Source organism: Jaculus jaculus, chromosome 3 (genome assembly GCF_020740685.1).
Source record: "Jaculus jaculus isolate mJacJac1 chromosome 3, mJacJac1.mat.Y.cur, whole genome shotgun sequence".
NCBI lineage: Eukaryota > Metazoa > Chordata > Mammalia > Rodentia > Dipodidae > Jaculus > Jaculus jaculus.
The window spans coordinates 172,525,522-172,548,601 of NC_059104.1; the positions used below are offsets into that span (position 1 = coordinate 172,525,522).

Genomic DNA, 23,080 nt, shown 5'->3' on the forward strand with positions numbered 1-23,080 from the left:
TTCCTTTGGAGTGGCTAGAAGCCCTGACATGCTTTCTGTCTCTCTCCCTTTCTGTCTCTCTCTCTCTCTCCTCTTCTCTTAGATAAATTTTTAAAATTGAAATAAAAACATCTAATATAGCAAGCATGCATTAGAAAAATTAAGATTCCAAATACAATGCTAGAGAACTTCACAATGGGGTGCTTAATAAAGATTCTTTCCTATATACATTATGGTCATTAACAGACTAGTAAATCTTAATTGGAATGATAAGGCAAAAATAGCAAAACCACACTTTTCCTCTAAAAAGTTACACATTACCTTCAGTAGGGACAGCCATCATACATGAAGAAACAGAGAAGATATAATCCCTCTATTACACACCCAGGGACAAAAGGAATCTGGTCTTAGAATGATCTACCCATTTCCTTCCTCTCCATCATGTTTAGTATCTTGTTTCCTTTTCTTTTCCCTGAAAACTTTTTCCATCCTCTCCCTCCTCTTCTTCCCCTTATTCAACATATTCATCATCTTCTTCTTAATCTTTAATTTCTTCTTTCAATGGATACAAGCTCTACTTCCTCTTCTATTTTCTATTCTCCTCGGTTGCAGCCAGGTTCGCATTGCTGGCAGAAATCACTCAACCAGGAACAGCACGTGGGGAAAAGCTTTATTTTGGCTTACAGACTTGAGGGGAAGCGCCATGAGGGCAGGGAAAACGATGGCATGAGCACAGGGTGGACATCACCCCCTGACCAACATAAAGTGGACAATAGCAACAGGAGAGTGTGCCAAACACTGGCAAGGGGAAACTGGCTATAGCACCCATAAGCCCGCCACCAACAATATACTCCCTCCAGGAGGCGTTAGTTCCCAAATCTCTGTCAGCTGGGAACCCAGCATTGAGGACACCTAAGTCAGTGGGGGACACCGGAGTCAAACCAGCCCCATCCTCCCATTCTGAGCCTGCTTCATCTTCATCTTGGTCCTCTTCACTCCTTCAGGTGGACAAGCGTCATCTTCCTCCTCATCTTCATCTCCATTCTTGCCCTCACCCTCATGGGAGTCTGGTGCTGTGTTTTCTTCCTGATCAAATCCATCTAAGCACATGATGTGTAGCTTTTTCTATAGTCTTCCAGGTTGTGACCTCACACCTAAACAAGTCAACACTTAAACATTGTTGCTACTGTACTGACATCCTTGATTTTGTTTACACTCAAATTGAGGTAGGTGAAATTTGGGAATTTCTTTTCTTTAATTTTTTTTTATTATTTACTTATGAGAGAGAAAGAGAGAGAGAGAATGGGTGCTCCAGAGCCACAGGCTACTTCAAGCAAGCTTCAGACACATGCGCCACTTTGAGCATCTATCTCTGGCTTTCCATGGATAGCGGGCATCAAACCATGGTCCTTAGTCTTTGCCATCAAGTGCCCTAACTTCCGAGCCATTTCTCCAGCCTGACTTGGGCATTTCTATAGCAGGATTTCCAAGCCTTCAGAAATTATATTGTCACTAAGTTCCAACTTTCAACGTTTATGTAAGCTGGGGAACTGATCGCAAGAAATAAATCGCACATTAGCCATACTAGGCAACTCTTGTTCTTTAAAGATGTCATTTCAGGCCTTCAGTTTCCCCACTGACACACAAGCAATTATGAAGGACTAACTCTGTGCCCTCCTCCGGGGCTCTTTTCTTTAAGTCCAGGTTAATCTTCCCCATCTGCGTGTCCTCCTCCTGCTCTTCTGCTTTTACCACCTCCTTCCCTGCCTTTTTTACTACCCTCAACCCTAGGAAAATTTACAGATTTGTTAGTGGATGAGAAGAAACACAAATGTAAATGCCCACTACCAACAAAGGTGCGGGGGAGAAAGAAAAGAATGGCAAACGGAGTGCAAGGAGGTAGAGGCTAACTCGATTACTCCCACCTCCTTGTCCACATGCGCACCCACAGCATTCCCAAACTTCCACACACTACAGTTCCTTCCCCACCAATGACTGCTTAGAGAGCTTAGTTCAAGAGATGCCTGACTAACATGAATGGCAACATTAAACTAAAGATGCCGAAGCCCCTAAATACCATCATCCGGGACAAAGCCTCTGCTACTACCGTCACTGTGCTAATAAAGAACAATAACAGGAGGGGCTGGACAGATGGCTCAGCTTGTAAGGTGTTAGCCTGCAAAGCCAAGGGATCCCAGTTTGACTCTCCAGAACCCACAGAAGCCAGATGCACAAGGGGGCGCATGCATCTGGAGTTTGTTTGCAGTGGCTGGAGGCCCTGGAGTGCCCATTCTCTCTCTCTCTCTCTCTCATAAATAAACAAAATATATTTTTTAAAAAAGAATAAACAGGAAATTTTTTCTTCTCAGTGAATGATGTTCCAGAATCTCAGAGATTCCAATAGCTCTGAATCCCAGGTCTCTGAGTTCATTCTGATGGGATTCCCGGGCATCCACAGCTGGCAGCACTGGCTCTCCCTGCCCCTGGCCCTGCTCTACCTCTTGGCGCTCCTTGCCAACATGATGATCGTGACAGTCATCTATCAAGAGTCTGCACTGCACCAGCCTATGTACTATTTTCTGAGCATCCTGGCTTTGGTGGACATCGGCCTGGCCACCACCATCATGCCCAAGATCTTAGCCATCTTTTGGTTCAATGCTAAGTCTATCAGTCTGCCTGAGTGCTTTGCTCAGATGTATGCCATCCACTGCTTTGTGGCCATGGAGTCAGGTATCTTTGTCTGCATGGCTATAGATAGATATGTAGCCATTTGCCGGCCACTGCAGTATCCATCGATAGTTACTGAATCCTTTGTGGTCAAAGCAACTGTGATCATGGCACTCAGAAATTGTCTAGCTCCCATGTCAGTGCCTGTGTTAGCTGCCCAGAGACATTACTGCTCTCGGAATAGCATTGAGCACTGTCTTTGCTCCAATCTTGGTGTCACCAGCTTGTCCTGTGATGACAGGAGAATCAACAGTATCAACCAGCTCATCATAGCCTGGGCTGTCATGGGAAGTGACCTGGGACTGATTATTTGTTCATATGCTTGGATCCTTCGGTCAGTGCTGAAGCTGAACTCCTCAGAGGCAGCTTCCAAGGCCTTGAGTACCTGCACTTCCCACCTCATCCTGATCCTCTTCTTCTACACGGTCATTGTTGTCCTTTCTGTCACTCATAGTGCAGGCATGAAAATTCCCCTCATCCCAGTTCTACTGAATGTGTTACATAATGTCATCCCTCCTGCCCTCAACCCCATGGTATATGCCCTGAAGAATAAGGAGCTCAGACAAAGCTTATACAAGGTGCTTGGGCTGGATGTTAAACATAACTAAGAAGAGAAAGCACTCATTTTTAATTTTCTCTATATTTACCCATTATATCCTCCAATGACTTCAAGTCAGTAATATGGATATAGTAGCATATTACAGTCTTGCAAATTAATGGCAACAGTTAAAACTATAGAAAAAAGGTCAAAATATTATTTATATTCTTTGGATGTCAAGCAAAGTCTTTATCATATATGTGCTATTTTTATGATGCTGCTGGTTTCAAGGAATTTAAGAGGAGGTCATACAGAACACACATTTCATTGTTTTACTGATTTTCCATGGATAATTCTTCCAAGCAACTGTAATAGCTATGGTATTCACCAATATCTCTTTTAAAATGGACACTTAGTACATTGTATTCAAATGTAATTGTGGAGAAAGTAGGAGTTACTTCTGCCTTTTTGTAATTTGCAAGTTTTGTGTCAAGTCTTTTCAGTAATCAAAGACCTCACATGTACATTTCCCTGAGAAGACATATAATCCCCAAGGAGTAACTGGAAAAAGTTTTCAAAATATCATTGGTACTGATGGTTGGGCATATTCCAATCAAAACACAGTAACATACCAGTACAACTTCTTCTAAGGTGGGTATTATTTACCAAACAAATGAAATCAGGTAGTGTGTCCTGCTTTGTGGGTACATAAATCCTCACTAGTTGAGTTTGAGATGTAAAGGGTACTGTCATTGGTGACTCTTTGGCAATTGCTCAGCAAGTTAAACACAATCACTCTAAGGCATTTTACCCCTAAGCACATACTCAACATAATTAAAAGCAAGATGAGAAAAAATAACTTGTATATCATCAGTGTTTATTGCAACATTGCTAGTCAGAAAGTATAAACAATCTATAAATACTTAACATAGTGAATGAATAAATGAAATGAAGTTTTTCCATAAAGTGGTTATACACAATTGAGAAAGTTACTTAAGAGTTCCACTATCATAATTGTTTTATTATCTGATTATATTTCCCATCACACCATGATTCAGCCTTTCATAAAATTATTTTCTTAAAGTTTAATTTGTTAAATTTGGCAAAAAATTACTTAATTTTTGCATGTCAACAACTTGCAAATAAACAAAAAACATGAATCTCAAAAAATTAAAACAAAGAAAAACCCCCAAGGTGATGAAGTACTGGAATGTACTAGAACATAGTGATCTTTAAAACATTAAAACAAATGAATGCTCAAAATAGGGGAATCCACAAAATCCAGATGGATGCTGGGAAATGGATGTTAAGAGCAATAAAGACATACTAGCTAATGGGTATGGAGTTCTTCACAGACATTCTTTCAAATCCTCAGGAATTCTTACATAGTGATAATTGTTATACAGAATTTTGACAATACTAAAAGTCACTTAGCTGAACACTTTTAAATTATTCACGTAAATATTGTGGTATGTGGTTTTTATCTCACTAAAGATAAGAAACTATGCTAAAATTAACTATGTGTGTATTCATTGTACTGTTTCAAGTAAAATAGTATATTTCACAAAATTAGGAAAGTTATTAAAGAATCATGTGAATAATCTATTCACTTTTAAGGAAAATAATACTGTAGAATAATGTTATTATAAACTCCTTTAAATTAATTATAATAATAATGAAAAATAATAGAACTTATGTTTTAAAATAGTGTTATTAAAATGATTAGTTAGGGCTGGAGAGATGGCTTAGTGCTTAAGGTGCTTGATTGCAAAGCCTAAGGACCCTGATTCAATTCTTCAGTGCCCACATAAAGCCAGAGGCACTAAGTGGCCCATGCATCTGGAATTTGTTTGCAGTGGCTAGAGGCCCTGGCACACCCATTCTTTCTATATCTCTCTCTGTCTGTATTATCTCCTTCTATGTTTGTAAGTAAATAAATATTTAAAAAAATCATTAGTTAGGGACTGGAGAGATGGCTTAGCAATTCAGGTACTTGTCTGAAAAGTCTAAGGACCCAGGTTTAACTCCCCAAAACCCATGCAAGCCAAACACACAAGGTAATGCATATGCACAAGGTAACACATATGCACAAGGTGACACACATGTCTGGAGTTTGAATGTTGTAGCTAGAGACCCTAGAATGCCAATTGCCTCTCTCTCTCATATTTTTTTTAAAATGAATATGTAGAAAACTGCATAGTAATTGTATAATGAGAAGTACATTTATGAGCCTAGAGAGATGGCTTAGTAGGAAAACTGCTTGCTGTGAAAGCATGAGAACATGCGTTTGCACCCTCAGAACCCACACAAAGCCAGATGTAGAAGAGCACACCAATGCTCCTGAAGCAAGATGTCAGGTGGAGCAAAGAATTCCAAAACTCACAGGCCAGAGAGCCTGGTGCATGAAGACCTGAATAACAAGAGACCTTGACTCAAACAAGGTAGAAGACAAAAGCTGACACACAGGATTGTCCTCTAACCTCCACACATGGAGCATAACATATGCACACCAAGAGTAGCCCAGGAAATTAAACAATTTTTCAACCAATGGGATCCAATAAAGCTAAAAAGCTTCTGCACAGAAAACATAGCAAATACAGAGCCAATATATTACCAACTGGATGGGAGAAAAGTTCCACCAGCTATACCACTGACAGAACCTACAAAGAACTCCAAAAAAACCTAAACAATAAAAAAAATCAATGCACTCCAAATATGGGACAGAAAATTGCATAAGGAGCTCTCAGAGAAAGAAATACAAATAGCTAGCATACTCTTAAGAAAATGTTCAACATCCCTAACCATTAGGGAAATGAAAATTGATTTTGTTTTCAAGGTAGGGTTTCACTCTAGCTCAGGCTGACCTGGAATTCACAATGTAGTCTCAGAGTGGCCGAGAACTTGCGGCGATCCTCCTACCTCTGCCTCCTGAGTGCTGGGATGAAAGGCGTGCTCCACCATGCCCAGCTGGAAATGCAAATTGAAATAACTATGAGATTGCACCTTGTTCCAGTAAGGACAGCAATCATTAAAAAAAAAAAAAAATCAAACAAGAAATGTTGGCAAAGATGTGGGGAAACAGGAACCCTTATCAACTCTTAGTGGGAATGTAAACTTGTACAACCACTATGGAGATCAATATGGAGATTTCTGAAAATGATGAATACAGAGCTGCCAATGGACCTTACTGGGCATTTGTCCTAAATGCACCATGTTTCACCACAGAGATATTTGCTCAACCATTCTTATAGCTGCTCAATTAATTATAGCTAAGAACTGGAATCAACCAAGGTACTCATCATTGGGTGAATGGATAATGAAGTTGTGAAGACCCCATATGCTGCTGACACTGAGCACAGAGAGACCCGGCTGGAATTCAGAAGAAAGCCAGTCCCCAGACAGTTAGCGTGTCTAGTGCTGGAAAGGGCTATATGTGCTAGTGGGTGGAAATGGCCTACAAAGGTCTGAGCAACCAGAGCAACCAGAAGCAAACATCTTGGCACAATGTACACACCAGTGCAATAGTGGCACACACCCTTGGTGGGTAACCAATAGCTTTCTGATTAGCTAAGAGACCTGCTGAGTGTAAAGGAACCCATATCTGGAATTGGGATAAAGGTCAGAATCCTGTGGATACAAGGATTATGTTCTCCAGTGTCAAGCTGTCATTAGTCTTTGGCTAAAAAAGAGGTTACATACATCAAATTACCCCTAAATTAGCAATGCTTATCCCATTTAAACTATGCTGACTTCATTTTCCACTGGAGAATCTGCTCTCCTTTTTCAGACGGTAGAGAGACTAGAGGAGATAAGCCACCCATTGCACTTTCAGCCAAGCCTCAGCTGAAACCACAGAGGAACTGGGGAGACGAGCAAGAGCGCTGCTTCCATGGTGAACCTGGTAATCAGCGCCAGGGTGAAGAAATCAGACTCTGAGGATTCTCAACACTTTACCAAAGCAGAGATCCAGAGGCTCCTAAGAGCTCATCACTGAAGTAGACATAAAACTCACCCAACGTGGCTCAGAGAATTTTGTGGAAGAGGGGGTAGAAAGACTGTAAGAGCCACAGGTGGAGACATGCCTAGAGGCATTCCCTCCCCTCCAAACTAACTGACTGCTGCTCCCACAGCACATAACTCACAACCCCATGGGGAATACCTGCAACCCCACTGAGGCGGGTCCCCAGCCGAACGGCTGCAGGGAAGAGGGAAAAGAGGATACCAACACATGATGTGTCCACACAAAATATGTTGTTAATAATAACAATGATGATGATATAAACATTTGAAAAGTAAAGTAAAAGGAAATATGGCAGATACATGGAATGAATTGATACATCCATTAGTACAGATTATGTAGTACAGCAACATGGATGAACCTAGAGAACATCATGTTAAGTGAAATAAACCAGGCACGAAAAAGTCAAGTACTCCCTTATTCCACTGCATGAGGAATCTAAAAGAGCTGATCTAAATGTTTAGGATAGATAGTGTTTACCAGGAATGGGAAAGTAGGGTGACTTTGGGCAGGGGAGTAGGTGATCCAACTGGTAGAATTCTAAAGTTAGGTAAAAGGTATAGTGTCTGAAGGTCTATCACAATGTTAGAGGATGGTGACAGTGGTGTATTATATATAATATGGATTATGTAAGTGTATTATATATATGTATTTCTTAAAAGACATATTATTTGAGTTAAATTCTATATTAAGGAAAGCATACAAAACACAATGTACATCATAAGTGAAAACTTCACAAAATATCACTTGCCATCCAGGAAATCAAATCTCAGATGTATCCATATTTACTTGATCTCTCATTTGAAAAGGCAAACACTGTAATACCATAAATTATTTTTCTTCTTTCTGAGCTTCATACAAATAAAATATATGTCTTATGTCACCTGTTTATCATTATATTTGAATAAATTACAATTTTTGATGTTGATGGCCACTAGTAATATTTCCAGCGCCTAGATATTAGGAATATGCTACAGTTCACATTCCTTAAGTATGCTGGTGAACAGATGTATGGATTACAACTGAATATAAAGCAGGGAAAGCTAGGATAGAAAACAGAACATACTATGGCAACTAAAAATGAATGTCAACTATGACTGCTGGCAAGATTCAAAACCCATCGAAGCACCTAGAAGAAGTGACAGTGAAGTGTTCAGCATGATGGGAGACACCTCTATCACATATCCAAGGTTTAGGGACCACTACAGAAGAGGTGGTGGAAAGAATGTAAAAGGCAAAGAATGGGGAGGAACGCTTAAAATACTGTCTTCCAGACACAAAGTGGCTGTTGTATTCATGACCTTAAAGTGACTGAAGCCACCTTTCCAAGACCTGCATAACATGAGGAAAATAAAATTGATGGCATTGAAATAGAAGAGGGACAGGTTGAAAATTCGAAGGGGTTCAGTGGAGAGGAATAGGGAGGGGAACAAAATAAGAGTGTTGGGAGGAGATTTTGATCAGGTTTATTGTGTATTTGAGTGGAGGTTGTCAATAAAAAGCTTAAAAAAGTATAAACACCAAATCATTTTTGGTAGAAGACAGCTAAGTAAATTAGCACGCATATTAGTGAACGTGGATCATAGATGGCCAGGGCTATAATATTCTTAAGCACTCAACTACTGTCCTGGTGACACAATCACTGTACTGCAAGTGTCTGGATTGCCTTCATCACAGTGAACTCAGAGAACTCAAGTGAGGATTCTTTCAATTTCACAACGGAGTCTTTACCTACGTGAACATGGTCACAACCTGTTAGAAGAAGTTGAGTCACATCTAAGCATTCCTTGCAGCCAGGCACCTGGTTTGAAGGGTTCTTCTGACTTACACTTGATGAAGAGCTCTCCGGAGCCTTAGAAGGCTCTATTTAAATGTTAAGAGAAGAATTTTCCTTTCCTCTATACAAAAACCTAGTGACAATCTCTCGTATCTGCTTGGTTTTCACCCCGTATATGATAGGGTTCATCGTGGGAGGCGTGAGTAGATAGAGGTTAGCCATAATGATGTGTATGTAGGGAGGGATGGTGTGTTGCCCAAAGCGGTGTGTAAAGAAGGTGAAGAAGGCCGGGACATAGGTGATGACGATGGCACCAATGTGCGCCGTGCAGGTGCTGAAAGCTTTCTGTCGCGCATCTGCTGACGACAGGCTCACAACTGCCCGCAGGATCATCGTATAGGAGATGGTGATGCACGGGATGTCAAAGCTCCCAATGAGAAGGACCACAACCAGACCATAGACGGCGTTGACCTTAATGTTCCCACAGGATATCTTGGCAACAGACATGTGGTCACAGTAGGTGTGAGGGATGACGTTGCCCCTACAGTATGGGAGGCGTTTGATGAGGAACGAGAAAGGAACAACCAGCACTGCGACCCTGAGGAAAGCAAGAAGCCCTGTTTTGGCGATGACCACATTGGTGAGGATGGTGGCATAGCGCAGCGGGTAGCAGATGGCCACGTAGCGGTCCAGAGCCATGAGCATGAGCACTCCAGACTCCATCCCCGAGAAAGTGTGCAGAAAGAACATCTGGGCCAGGCAGGCATTGAAGTCAATCTCCTTGAGGTTGAACCACAGTATGCAGAGAGTGTTGGGAACGGTGCTGGTGCACATGAGCAGATCCGTGAGGGAAAGAAGAGCGAGGAAGATGTACATGGGTTTGTGTAAGACCTTCTCTGTGTAGATGAGGTACATAAGACCACAGTTGCCTATAAGAGCAATGCTGTACATGGTAAACAAGGGCAAGGAGATCCACAGGTGCACCTCCTCCAGACCAGGGATACCATTCAGGATGAATGTAGCGGGGGTGAGGCTGCTGCCGTTCAGAAGTGACATGACGACTGTGGGAAGGTCACTGAAGAGCTCTGCAGAATTGTCTCTGTCAACATAGAGAGCAAAAAAAAAAAAAGAAATCGCAAAAGTTGACCAACATCACTCTCTTCCCCATGACCACTGTTTGTCTTTCTTGTAGATCAAGAAACGCACGTGATTGTATCGGTTTTACACATGGTACATACCCTGTTTGGGCCCATGCCTCAAGTGGTAGATGTTGAGACGGCGATGAGGCTGAGTCTGGTCACTGCGTCTGGATTGGGATGTGTCTAGTTTTCCTGGTTATCATGCCACCCACTGGACAGGCTACAGGTCGCCGCTAGCAGAGCAACCTGGAGAGATGAAACATTTGCTGTGTTCCGGGTTCTGCAACGAGACATTCACACACATCACTGGCTCCTGTGGAGCTCACCTTTAAAATTAAGTAAGTTTCACCTCATATACATTCTGATAAGGATTTCAACCTAATTTTAGCTCACACCACCACTTTTTGATATGCAGGAAATGTCAATGGTTCCAAAGAAACCATCTACTTGCACAGATAGCATCTTAAAAGCAAAACCAATGAGCACTCTTAAAAGTAAAGGAAAAAAAAAAACCTAAATAACAATTTCTTGTTTTAAACTAGATCAATCTGCATTCCCTTCTGTAACACAGTATCTTATGTTCTAGTCATATCAAAATATCAATCTCAGAGAACTATAGAATCATGTCAGGTCATGTAATCAAGCCGAGCTTCTTTGATATAAAGCAGATCATGGATTTTATCCTCTGTCAGCAAACAGGCTGGAGTAGAACCAGGATTAACATGACATTTTGGCATAGTGAAGGAGGGGAATATTGGATGTGGCAGCGTGTGTGGAGGACATAAGAACAAATTTGTGACCAAAGGATGGCTATAAACAGAATGCAGTAGTCTGAAGAAGTGGGCTGCCTTAAACTAGATGTGTTTGTTGAAAACAATGAAAGCAAGCATTCTGGTCCTGGGACATAGTCTTGCAGAGGACATTGCAGGAAAGGGAAATAATTTTTTATTTAAAAATAACAATTTCTAACTTAATAGCATTTTTTGGACTACTTGAAAGAGACTCAGATATCATTCCAATAGGTGTCTCTACTGGAAATTTGAGGTTTATTAAATTGATTTCTCTTTTTTAAGTGATTTTATTTGTCTTTATATCTTTTCAAAAGATTAAGGGTTAATAGATACATTCCAGAGGCATCTTGAATTGAGTAATAGTTCAGATCTCATGAACATAGTGTAAAATGGGAGCAGTTCTCTAAAAGGAGAAAATACAAGTAAGAATGTATAATAAAACCATCATTTCACTTACCAAAGGATAAAACCTTTTCTCACAGAATTGCTGTTGATGACTCTAATGTAGTTTTAATAACTTTTAAAAATATTCCTTGTAGAGCTTAGGCTTCAACAGATGAGAACTGAATGTATTCTTCAAAGTGAAAACCCAAGCATGCAAGGCAGTAAGAAGCAGTAGCCTTCTAGTAGGTAACATTGAGACTTTCCAGTGTGAGGCTATTACCTGGTCTAAACCTCACTTAGTCACCCTTCCTCCTGAAGCCATTTTAGTAACAAGAATGCAATCACAAAGTAAAAGTCTGCTTAGTCTTCAAACTACCCAAGTTCCTTGAGAAACTAAACGTATCCATGGGCTAAGTCATATTCATGTCTATGTGATACTCTTCAGTTTTCAGGAGGAATATAAGATTTCTATTGGGACCTTGGGAGGCAAGTGGCAGATGGAACATTTCTATCCTTCTGTAAGTACGTCTTGGGGAAGAGAGCGTGATATACTCTGAAGTCATAGAGAAAACAAAGTGATTACTGACTCCTACTGCAGCCTCAAAGGTGATGTGATTTCCCATGTGTGCATGTGGATGTTTACACTATTAAAATCAAAATTATAAGAGACCTAAGAATCAGGTGTATCTGGATACTAAGGACATTAGTTGAGCCATTGGGAATTGTCACCATAATGTAGAGCTCTCGAGGCCAGAAATCTTTCTTAGATACAACAGAGACTAAGTAGATATGAAACCATTTGGACTTTGAAACAAATACATTCTTTTTTTCATTAAGTAGAAGCTTTGTATGGACACATCATGTGTTAGCACTATCCCTGTACCCACTCCAGTGAGGGTCCTACTTAGAGACAAACACATTCTTTTGGGTGATACAACTTTCTCTAAGCTTCTTTCAAATTTAACACGTCATTCCCAAAATTGGTACTGAAAAAGTATTTTTGAAAAAATATTGAATAATTTTAGTCTATAAACAATTGAACTATAGATATCGTGTGTTGTTTAATGTCATGGATGAATTTGCTTATTCACTGTAACAATTTTTGTATAGATTATTATCTATGTGAAAATGATCATAAGGTGTGTGAAAGAAGAACACATTTCTTCTTTTCCTGTTTTAATGCAATTTTTTCTTGCCTCTTTCACAATGAGCATTGCCCAGCTATGGAATATTTACCAGTGGTAGTGATAACCCATGTCTTTGATCACAACTGATGACAGGGTATAATGAAACCTATAGGAGGTAAAATAAAATTTTATAGCACAAAACTGTAGCTCTGTAATAATAAAAATAACACACTGCATTAATAATGAATTGTCCTTGGCTGCATGCTTACAGTTACACACACCAATTTGTAATACTAAGGTCAGATGTTTGCTACAATTCACATATTGTGAAATACAACACACATCCAGAAATACCTGATTTGGATGCTTAGGAGATTTTTTTTTTTTTTTTTTTGGTTTTTGATTTTTTTAAGGTAGGGTCTCACTCTAGCCCAGGCTAACCTGGAATTCACTATGTAGTCTCAGGGTGGCCTCGAACTCACAGCAATCCTTCTACCTCTGCCTCCCAAGTGCTGGGATTAAAGGTGTGCACCACCATGCCCGGCTGCTTAGGAGATTTTAATTCGTTAATGATAAGATAATCCTGATTTAACATCAATTAGTCATTGTGTATGATGTTTTCATAGATCTTCTAAAATAAATATCTATTTTATTTTATTACTATTTTGCAATTCTGAGGATTTTTTTATGGGTTTTCAATTTTATGATCATTGTGTTTTATCTTTTGGAGTAAGTCTATGATTATTTTCTATTTTACTGGTAATGTTGCTTTATTTTACTGGTTTTAAAGACAATTTAATTGACATATAACTCACAACCACATAAAAGCACATACTAAAGCATACAGTTGATAAAATTTGACAAATATGCTCTCACAGTTCTATTCTTATGACACAAAAATGTGCTTAAATTTTGTTGTCTCAGTCTCTCAAAACCACATTTAATACCCAAATAGTCCCTAGTCTCCTTGAGAGCACTATAGATTTGTTTCTTCTGGAGATCACTATGGCAGAGAAGATACAATGTTTCTTATACACTTGTTATATTCCACCCAATATATATGTAAACTACAACTACATTATTGCATTAATGACTTGTTCGTTATAATTTTTGCATGTGTGTGTGTATAATATGTGGTATGCTACATATGTGATGTGGTATATGTGGTGTGTGTGTGTGTGTGTGTGTGTGTGTACAGGTATGTGTACAGATAGATGTGCCCCATGTTAATGTCAGGCGCCCCCTCGGTCTCTCATCCATGTGTTTTCTTGAGATGGAGTATTGGTGAACTTGCAGCTGCTATTTTCCACCAGACTGGCTGGCCAAAGAGACCCCAGCAATTCTCCAGTCTCTGCTTCACACAAGATAGGGATTACAGGTGGTCTTGCCCCGTTGTATATGCGGGGAATCAAACTCAGCAAATCAGCCCTGTCTGGGCCTCATGCTGGTGTAGTAAGTGAGCACTCCTACCTACTGAGCCATTTCCCCAAGAAGGGCTTGTTTTTTAAAAATTGCTTTTCATATATCATTATATGACTAAGAAGTGCATGCAGTTGCTCATAACAATACTCATTTATGGAACTGGAGAGATTGGCATACTGGTTATGAAGTTTGTCTGCAAAGCCTAAGGATCCATACTCGATTCTCCAGTACCCATGTAAAGCCAGATATACAAAGTGGCACATGTATCAGGAGTTCTATTGTAGTGGCTAGAGGCCCTGACATGCCCATTCTCTCTCTCTCTCTCTCTTTCTCTCTCTCTCTCTGCCTTGCAAATAAGCAAATAAATGTTTTAAAATACTCATTTATGTCCTATTTGAAGTTATTATGAATCTGTCTACAAGGAACATTTATGGGCAAGACTATATGGACATACATGTTCAATTTGACCCATTAAATTGCTAAAAGTAGATTTGCTGATTCAAAAATAATTAAATATTTAAATGTACTTGAAACCAACCATGTACCCTTCAGGCCTGGGGTGTAGGTCAATGTTAAGACTCTTGTATAGCATGTACAAGGCCCCACAGAAAAAGATTTTGCTAAGTTTCAGTTGCTCCATGTCATCATGAGTACTTGATATAGTCAATCTCTTTGTTTTTGTTGACAATTTTCATACATATACATAATATGTTTTGATCATAATCCTCTCTTACTATTTTCTTTCCCACTTCCCTATCCCCTTTTCCCAAATCCTTTCTTCTTTTCAAGTCATCCATCTTCTGTTTGAATTTATTTATTTTCCCTCCTCCATCATCCATGACATGTTAATGATAGGCCCAAAATTGTGCAGGGTGAACTGCTGTGACATCATGAATGCAGCCACCGCTTTTTGTCTGGAAGAGCTTGTTCCACAGCACTCCTCCACACCTGTTGTTGCCTGTTACATTCTTTCCACCACCCCTTCCTCTCTAGTTCCTGTACCTTCAATGGTGTGACAGAGATCTTTTTAAGTATTCTAATGTACAGGTATATTGACCTCTCACTAATATTTTGCTTAGCATTTCACTGATGGCTGGCAGCATAAAGCATTCCTTCATTTCCTTATTTGTCTCTCATATGCCCTTTTTGGTGAAATCTGCTCAAAAAAAATTTGCTTTTCCAAATTGAGTTGTTTGCATTATTGTTGTTGGACATATTCTTCATTTGTTCTGGATAAAAGTAATTAGCAAGTACAAGAATAAGTAGAAAAGACTTGTCACCTCTACTTCTGTCTTTAAATACATTTAACAAACTTTCATAGCCTTCAGCAAATAATGACTCCTTTACTTATAATTTACAAATCTCATGCATGTTCATGTTTTCTCCAGCTCCAACTGACCACAGAAGAAAGAAAATACTTGGCATGCAGTTCTGCTTCACCCACAGTAATGCTGTGCAACCCACCAACTACCTAGCTCATTCCTCCCAAACAATACAAGAAAGGGTCTAAAAACATTTCTCCAGGTGAATATGTTACAATTTTAATTAATAATCCTTACTTGAAGACATGAATGTATGAATATAAAGCCATAAGAAAAAATAAAGCAATAATAATTATTTAGTTCATGTGAATTATTACCAAATAAATTTATAGAAAGCAGTATGTCATCTTGAGAAATTTTAACTGCTTCTTTTATTTTATGTGTTTATTTATGTGCATCAGTTTTTTTTCTGTTTTGTTTGAGTCATGTATTGCTAAGCATTCAATGGTGGCTTCCAACTCGCCATCTCCTTGCCTCAGTCTCCCTAGTGCAAGCTTGAAGGACAAGCACTGCCATTGCCCAGCATTAATTTGCATGTTTAGCCCAGATCTTGCTATGTTGCCCATGCTGGTTTTGAACTCTCAGACTCATGTGATTCTCCACTTCAGCTTTCCAAGTGCTGAGAACACAGATGCATAACACCAAGTCCAGTAGAAACATTTTTACCAAAAGTTTTCCTGCAGTTGTTAATATGTTGATAGAAGTTGAGTTTTTTTTCCCCCAATATACTAGCATTTTCTCTACATCTTGGATGTGGAAATTTGATATGTTTGCTTTTCTTTCAGAGGGTGGACTTTATCAGTGTAGCTGTAGTTCCTTGACCTAAGGTATGAACCTTCAATTCTGTTCCATTGGTCTTTGTTTCTGTTATTATGCCATGTTGTACCATGCTGATTTTTTGTTTTGTTTTGTTTTTGCTGAGGATATGTTTGGATATACAAGGCCTGATGCCATTCCATATGAATTTTGAGATCATTTTTTTCTATCTCTGTGAAGAATGATGTTGATATTTTTATTGGTATTGCATTAAAACTATCTATTGCTTTTGGTAGAATGTTGCCATTTTCACAATATTAATTCTACCTATCCAGGAGCATGGGAGGTCTTTCCATCTTCTCAAGTTCTCCTCGATTTCCTTCTTGAGTTTTTTAGTGTTGTCATTATATAGGTCTTTCACATCCTTGGTGAGTGTTATTCCAAGGTATTTTGTTGTTGTTGCTCTTGAAAATAGGACAGCCTCATTGATTTATTTCTTTGTATGTTTGTCCTTTGCTTATAAAAAGGCTACTGAGTTTTGTGCATTTATTTTTAGAAGTTTTGAGATGGAGACTTTTGGGTCACTTATGTGTAGGATCATGTTATCTGAAAATAGGGCTAATTTAACTTCTTCCTTTCCAGTTTGCATCCCTTTTATTTCTTTATCCTGTCTTATTGCTTGGGCTAGTACTTCTAGTACTATATTGAATTGCAGTGGTGTCTTGTTCCCAATCTCAGTGAGAACTCCTTGAGTTTTTTCCCATTAAGTATTATTTGGGCTTTGGGTGCTTTATACATAGCATTTGTTGTGTTGAGATATAAGTCCTCCATGCCTATTCTTCCCAGCGTTTTGATCATGAAGTGGTGCTGTATTTTGTCAAAGGCTTTCTCTGCAGCAATTGAGATGATCACATGGTTCTTACGGTTAAATTTATTTATATGGTGTATTACATTAATGGATTTCAATATGTTGAACCATCCCTGCATCCCTGGGACAAATTCTACTTATCAAGGTAGATAACACTTTTTTGGATAATACTTTTGATGTGTGGTTGAATTTGGTTTGTGAGGATTTTGTTCAGGATCTTCACTTCTAAATTCATCAGGGAATGCATCTCTGTCTGGTTTTGGTATTGGGATGATGCTAGCTTCATAAAAGAAGTTGAGGAGGATTCCCTGTTCTCCAATTATGCAAAGCAGTTTGAGAAAAATTGGTTTCAGTTCTTAAATGAAGGTTTGATTGAATTTGGTTAAGAAGCCATCTGGTCCTGGACTTTTCTTTTGGGGGAGGTTTGTGATTACCTTTTCAATCTCTATGGATATGATAGGTTTGTTTAGGAGATTAATCTGCTCTGAGTTTAGTTTAGGTGGTATGTGTCGAGGAATTCATCCATTTTTTCCAGACAATTTAATTTTGTGGAGTAGAGGTTTTGGAAGCATTCCCTGATGACTCTTCCAATTTCATTGATATTTCCTTTTTCATTTCTGATTTTGTTAGTTTGAGGCTTCTCTTTTTATGCTTGATCAAATTGTGGCCAGTAGGTTTTGCAAACAAGCACCTTTAACCACTAAGCCACATCCCCAACCTTGCACTATATTTTTAAGAACAAGCCTCTTATTCTGGAATGAGATCTGTGTCTTATGGCTTGTGTTTGTATTTTCTGCTTTTCTCTACCAAAGATGAATCTAGATTCTCTGTTTCTGCCCATGGCATCTGCCCATTCTAGCAAAAGATACATCATGGCACTGCACTCCTCTGTTTTCAACTCCTGTAGATTTCACTCAGCTCCACTTGTCCCAGGATAATAGTAAACTATGATCTTGATGTTTCCAAGTACCTACATAAAGTCAGATGCACAAAGTGGTGCATGTATCAGGTATTCATTTGCAGTGCTTAGAGGCTCTGGCATGCCCATACTCTCTCTCTCTCTTTGCTTCTTTCTCTCTTTCAATAAATCAATCAATAAATAAAATATTTAAAAAGAATTTACAAGAAAAGATATTTAGAATCTTATTGGGTAAAGGCGATCAACACAGAGAATAATCAACTCCTACCAAATCAGATATCCAGAGACCCAGATGCCCCCAACACCTCATCACTGAAGTGACCAAAAATGAAATCAACATGGCTCAGGGAAATTTTGCGGAAGAGGAGGCAGAAAGAATGTCAGAGCCACACGTTGGGTCATGATATGCAGAGACATTTCTCCTACCCATAACTGTGGGGATAACTCCACAATGCATGACCCATATACCTCAACAAGGAGGGGCCAGGGGGAGGGTCTAGGACATGGATGAGCCTAACAATGGTACCAACTTGACTGTATTCACTGACTACAAAACTAATTAATAAAAAAAGGCACTTGCTTACAAAAAATCTGATAAATAAATTAGTAAGGATCACATGCTATTGAATACATGCATCTAAGATGATTGGGTGATCAAATAATACAACAAAAGAAGAAAGAAAATTGTGATTATATATTAGTTATATAGATACCATAATACATATGGAAACATGTTTATATATGTAAACATTACATGTGCCATATATCTACATGGATTTGAAGATAACTAACAAAACTTATTAGACTTAATTAAAGGTTAACAATGTTATGGATAAATATAAATATTGAAAACATCTTTTTTTTTAACCAGCAAGAACGAGAGCCATAAAGCCAATTGTATGTGACCATACTTCGCCAGTTGTGATTTATTATTTAATATTCATCTGGTCATGTGTAAAAACACGTTCATATTTCTGTCTTTGTTGACTCTGATTTATCAAACCCATATTTATCAACTTTACACAGGCATTTAACAAAGTCATTCTTATAGCAGATATACATACTGTTCAGGTGTTCATAAGATTGGCATCTGAAAACCCTTTTGGAAAGAAATGAAATTAGGTGAGGAGTTAGTAGAGCTCATGTTGTTCAGACCATAATTTGGAAATGAGTTAAAGTGGAAAAATTAGTCCCTACTCACTAGCTTTGAGAATGCAAGTAGGAATATGTGAACAGAGTTCATGTTATACCATAAAAAGCCAAGCCAGGTGAGAGTTGGACACTATTTTTTTTTCACTGCATTTGCCCTCTTTTGATGTAATTATAGGACACAACAGAATTAGTTCAAAATGTGCATGCTTTTTCCATATTTACTATTCATTAGTATTGTACAAATTATTTTCATATATTTTCTCTGGAATAAAATCCTATCACTACTCTCTTCCAGTACAGGATACCTTTACTGGCACAGAAAGTGACCTGTTACCTACTTATCACCATGCACAAGGCCAACAGCTCCAGCCTGACACCAAGATACTTTACCTCAATGGGATTCCTGGGTTGGAAGCTGTGATCTCTGGATCTCTCTGCCATTCTGCTTCATGTGTATCATTGTTGTTTCAGGGAACTGCGGGCTTCTCTACCTCCTTAGCCATGAAGAGGCCCTGTATCAGCCCTTGGACCACTTCCTAGCCATGCTGTTGGCTATGGATATTTCTGGGTGTAGTGCAATTGTTTGCAGTATGTTACGCATCTTTTGGCTTACTCTCAAGGAGATTGACTTTAATGCTGGCCTCATACAGACGTTTTCTTCATCCACATGCTGACAGGCATGGAGTCTTGCAAGTACACAGCTCATGGCTCTAGACCGCCGTGTGGTCATCTGCTACCCTCTATGATTCCACCATCCTCACCAGCACTACGATTACCAAGGTTACTTCCCTACTGTAGAGGTAACCTCATCCTCCACACCTATTGTGACGACATGTCCATGGCTAAATTATCCTGTGGCAATATGAAGATTAATGCTGCCTATGGTCTAGTAGCCACTGTATTGATTGGGGGAGGCTTTGCTATAACCTGCTTTTCCATGTCTTATGCCATTATTATCCATGCTGCCATGAAGCTGTCAAGGGCAGAAGCTCAACGCAAAGCCTTCAGTGCCCGCACATCACACATCTGAGCCACTGTCATCACCTACGGCCCAGCCTTTTGTGACTCCTGCATTCGCCACTTTGGAGAACACACCATTCCTCACCATGTCCACATTTATTTTTTGTTTGTTTGTTTTTCGAGGAAGGTTCTCACTCTGGTCCAGGCTGACCTGGAATTCACTCTATAGTCTCAGGAGGCGATCCTCCTACCTCTGCCTCCAGAGTGCTGGGATTCAAGGCGTGCGCCACCATGCCCGGCTACATCCACATTTTTTATAGCCAACACTTTTCTGTTGCTGCCTCTCACCTTGAATCCAATTATCTATGGAGTAAAGGCCAAGCAAATCAGTGAAGGATTAAGTCAGTGATTAAGCTGTTCTTTAGACACAAAGACATTTTGAGTGAGAAACAAATCCAAGATATAGAACCATGTGACTGGCATAAATACAAAGATAGTTATCAAGAAAGAAAACATATGCATGAACTCTATGGAAAATATCAGGGAGTGTTCTGCCATCAAATTCACAAGCCAAACACACAATCTTGAATAAAATGTGCCTACTTTGATAGAAATGAACAAAATAGTCAAGAAATAATTATACATCTTACACAATTTGTCTTAGTGACATCTCATGGAACACATGCAGAATGGAGTAGGGAAAAGCAACCTGTCGTGAACGCATTATGATTATGAATATCCTTGTGTCTGGGCACTGCAGGGGATGCATAGGGAAGAATAAAGTTCACACAGCATAGATAATCCACAATATTTGGGATGCACATGAACAAATATCCTAGTGTTACAGGGAAACAGAAAAAAATATTCCCCCAAAATGTCTCTGCTGAATTGCAAGAATCCATTTATCATTTCTGTTCCAGATTTATGGTGAAATTGTGGGAAGTTTTTGATGGCTAACTCTGGCTTTTTTTGAATCTTTGAGCTGGAAAATTCACTAATTCAACATCAAAGTATGGTCGAAGGCATGGATAGCATCATTGACCCAGCAGAAGAAAGAATTAGGGTCTCTAACATAAGCCATTGGAGAATACAGCCAAAGGAAGGTAAAAATAAGATGAAGGAAGCTTATGGGAAGTATGGAACATGGGCAAAAGAATGAATAGTCTCCTTCTTGGCATTTGAGAATGTAGGTCTTCAGAATGCAGAAGAGGTAGGCAACAGAGTCAAATAAGCAAAAACAGAAAACTTTCCAAGCCAATAAAATGATACAAATATACAGGTTTAGGAAGGTCAAAACCACTTTTCAGATTTGACTCAAGCAAGATTATAATATGGAACTTCTCAAAGATAAAGAGAAGGCTCTCAAGGCAGAATAAAGAAATAAACAACACATGAGGGTTTCCTAATTTCCCTGAACAAATTTCTCAGAAGAAATCTTACAGGTACAAGAGAACCTGGCAAGAGATTTTGACAGTAAATTAAGGAACCAAGCTTCCAATTAAGAATACTATGCTTATCTGAGCATGGTGGTGCACACCTTTAATCCCAGCACTCAGGAGGCAGAGGTAGGAGGATCACCGTGAGTTCGAGGCCACCCTGAGAATACAGAGTGAATTCCAGGTTAGCCTAGGCTAGAGTGAAACCCTACCTCAAAAACCAAATAATAATAATAATAATAATAATAATAATACTATGTTCATCATAGCCATCCTTAACAAATTTCATGACAAATAAAGGCTGAGAAAAATGTATCTGCACCAGAACTGTTCATGGAAAAGACATCAAAGGGAATCTATCAAAAGGGCAAAGATGGATGCTCATCGTGAGTGAGTTAACTCACTGGCAAGAATAGCTTTAAAGACAAGTTCAGAGCAATCTAAGATTGTAAAAAGAGTGCAGAAATCATTCACATCTTTAGGTTGAAGCTTTTGTGGTTATTTTAGTGGGTATAAAAACTCTTTAATAAAGGCATTTTTAAATGAAAGAAGTTCAAGGTCATTTTAGCTCCCAAGCAAGTTCAAGGCTAGTCTATGGTACATGAAACTGTCTTCAAAACAGAACAAAATATATTTCCACTCACTACCTCCCAAAAGGGAGAAACACTCATTAGTTTTCCTTTATGAAATCAATATGGAGTGGAAGTAAGGGATGTGTAAGTGTTTTAGGAAGGGGATAAAATTTTTTCAATAGGAGGAAGTTTTCTTTAAAAAATGAAAATAGTGAATTGATTGGTTAATAAATAGGTAAAAATTCAAACATTCAAAATGTGAACAAATTTTTTATCAGAATTTCTTATAAAAATCGCCAAGCAAATGTTTTATAGGACTCCATTTCAACACAAAAGAACATATAAATAAGTCAACAGATAACATCATACAGAGAGAAAAATGCTTCCCTTCTCTCTAACATAGAAAGGTCCATTTTTACTGTTTTTGTTCAGTACAGTGCTGGAAGCCCTAATCATCAATTAGGAAAGAAGTCAAAAAAAAAAAAAATTTAAATTGAAAAAGAAAAAAGCCAAGCCATCTAAAGATTACAAATTATGATATCTATTTAAAAATCCAAAATCTATTAAAAATACTGAATTAATTCAACAAAGTTGCAAGGTCAAAGTTAACATACAAACAAATCAGCATCATTTCTATGCTTCAAGCTGTCTGAAATAGAAAACAAAGCAATTCCACATGCAATCACTAAAAAAATGAAAACTTAAAAATAAATGTAATAGAAGAAGTAAAAGATTTCTTTAATAAAGAGGAAAGGATTGGTCAATGTTGCTGTAAGCCTACAGAATGTCATTGTACCTATGGCATTCCTTATTTAATTACCTTTCTGTTATTATTCTATAACCATTTTTAAAATTCTCCAAGTAGTAAGCTCCATTTTAATTTCTGTATTATGTACTTGGGTAGAATTGAACAAATAAGCAACACTCCATAATATACACTTGCAAAGACTTCAAAAGAATCACATGTTATGGGCTGGAAAGATTGCCCAGTGGTTTCGACACTTGCTTGTAAAGCCTGAAAATCTGGTTTTTCCCCAGTAACCATGTAAAGCCAGATGCACAGTGGCACATGTGTTGGGAATTCATTTGCAGTGGCTAGAAGTCCTGGATATGCCTCTCTCTCTCTCTCTCTCTCTCTCTTCTCTTCTCTTTATGTTTCGCTGTTCTCTATCTCTTTCTATTTGCAAATAACT

The 23,080-nt window shown here is 38.7% G+C and overlaps 2 protein-coding genes and 2 pseudogenes across 2 annotated transcripts; 2 read left to right on the top strand and 2 right to left on the bottom strand.

Annotated features, from left to right (window-relative positions):
* Positions 1–396: 396 nt before the first annotated feature.
* LOC123459495 lies at positions 397–1,698 on the bottom strand (annotated as a pseudogene).
* Positions 1,699–2,351: 653 nt separating this feature from the next.
* LOC101609044 (putative olfactory receptor 56B2) lies at positions 2,352–3,314 on the top strand. Its single transcript, XM_004650722.2, has one exon. It carries the CDS (start codon positions 2,352–2,354, stop codon positions 3,312–3,314), a length of 963 nt encoding a protein of 320 aa, XP_004650779.2.
* Positions 3,315–9,129: 5,815 nt separating this feature from the next.
* Positions 9,130–10,095, bottom strand: LOC101608751 (olfactory receptor 52N1-like). Its single transcript, XM_004650721.2, has one exon. The coding sequence runs from the start codon at positions 10,093–10,095 to the stop codon at positions 9,130–9,132; it is 966 nt and encodes a 321-aa protein (XP_004650778.1).
* A 9,170-nt stretch (positions 10,096–19,265) lies between these two features.
* On the top strand, positions 19,266–20,829 carry LOC123459496 (annotated as a pseudogene).
* The last annotated feature ends 2,251 nt before the right edge of the window (positions 20,830–23,080 follow it).

What these genes read in the sequence shown, in the direction of transcription:
- LOC101609044 (XM_004650722.2), top strand. Translation starts at nt 2,352, where the DNA reads ATGATGTTCCAGAATCTCAGAGATTCCAATAGCTCTGAATCCCAGGTC.
- LOC101608751 (XM_004650721.2), bottom strand. Translation starts at nt 10,095, where the DNA reads ATGTCACTTCTGAACGGCAGCAGCCTCACCCCCGCTACATTCATCCTG.